At 34.2% G+C, this 983-nt stretch overlaps 1 protein-coding gene across 1 annotated transcript in view; it reads left to right on the top strand.

The window, feature by feature from the left end:
• The window catches only part of IPO11 (importin 11), a 77,216-nt gene extending 77,120 nt beyond the window's left edge, over positions 1-96 (top strand). Inside the window, exon 31 of the mRNA XM_010134049.1 lies at positions 1-96. This exon is cut by the window's left edge and continues 4 nt beyond it. Within this exon, the coding sequence (XP_010132351.1) occupies positions 1-96 (96 nt within the window).
• The last annotated feature ends 887 nt before the right edge of the window (positions 97-983 follow it).

Here is a 983-nt window from a genome sequence, read left to right as displayed (position 1 = left end):
CAGGAATTGTTGGGAGAACAAGGTTTTCAGGCACTTATGGAAACCGTGGATACAGAAATAGTGGCACAGCTACAAGAATTTCTACAAGGCTTCTAAATAAGCAGGAACAAGATTTTGTATGTCCAATTTTCCTTTCAGAAAATTATGAAAGAACTCTAGCCTTCTGTCCTCCATGGAAGAGTTTACCGAAGGCAGAAAGTAACTCATGTTAAAAAATAAGTTTCTGTTGTTAAACTAACTTTGGTAATGCTTTACGTTATTTTTTTTTTTATAATGTACGTAGGAGTTTATCACCAAAGTAACACTTCTATTCTTTTGGTACCATTACTGGCTTTTTGGTTCACAATGCTATATCATAAACAGAGAGATCTGAAGGAACTTAGTGCTGTATAATAAAGAGAAGTGTGTATTAATCCAGCAGTATAATTCCGTATGAGGAACTAATTGTCTTGATATTGTATACCTGTAACTTTCTCCCTTTCCTATTACCATTTCTTGACTGTACATTCAACTATACAAGCAGAAGTAGTTGGAAAGCAGAGGGACTGTGAGCAGAAATACTTGTTCTTGAGAAAAGGATAATTCCTGTTTGAATTGTCTCAGAGAAAAAGAAACTCAGATTGTAAAGCTTATATTGTATTTGAAGATGTGTTAGAGAATGTCAGTGCATATATCTGTCTTGAAGATGTGGGGTTTCTTTATTTCTATTATGAAAAATTCCTTGGTTTCTTCTATTTCACTTTAGCTGTCATAACACAGGAAAAACTCACCAGGGGTAGATGAGTAATTAATTCCAATTAATTCTTGGCTATACCTGGACTTCTTTAAATTGCTGTTGTTCAGTATCTCAGTTCTTCACTTTTCTTCCGTCAAAGGTTTATCATTGGGATACTGCATAATTGTTACTGAAAAGTTTGAGCTGAGATGGTGACAACTGAAATATTTGCAAACATGAGGCTCATTTTGAGTTTTACCTATTTAAT

Source organism: Buceros rhinoceros, unplaced genomic scaffold (genome assembly GCF_000710305.1).
Source record: "Buceros rhinoceros silvestris isolate BGI_N320 unplaced genomic scaffold, ASM71030v1 scaffold5304, whole genome shotgun sequence".
NCBI classification, from domain to species: domain Eukaryota; kingdom Metazoa; phylum Chordata; class Aves; order Bucerotiformes; family Bucerotidae; genus Buceros; species Buceros rhinoceros.
The sequence above is the reverse complement of the archived record's forward strand: the minus strand, read 5'-3'. Positions and strand labels throughout refer to the sequence as shown.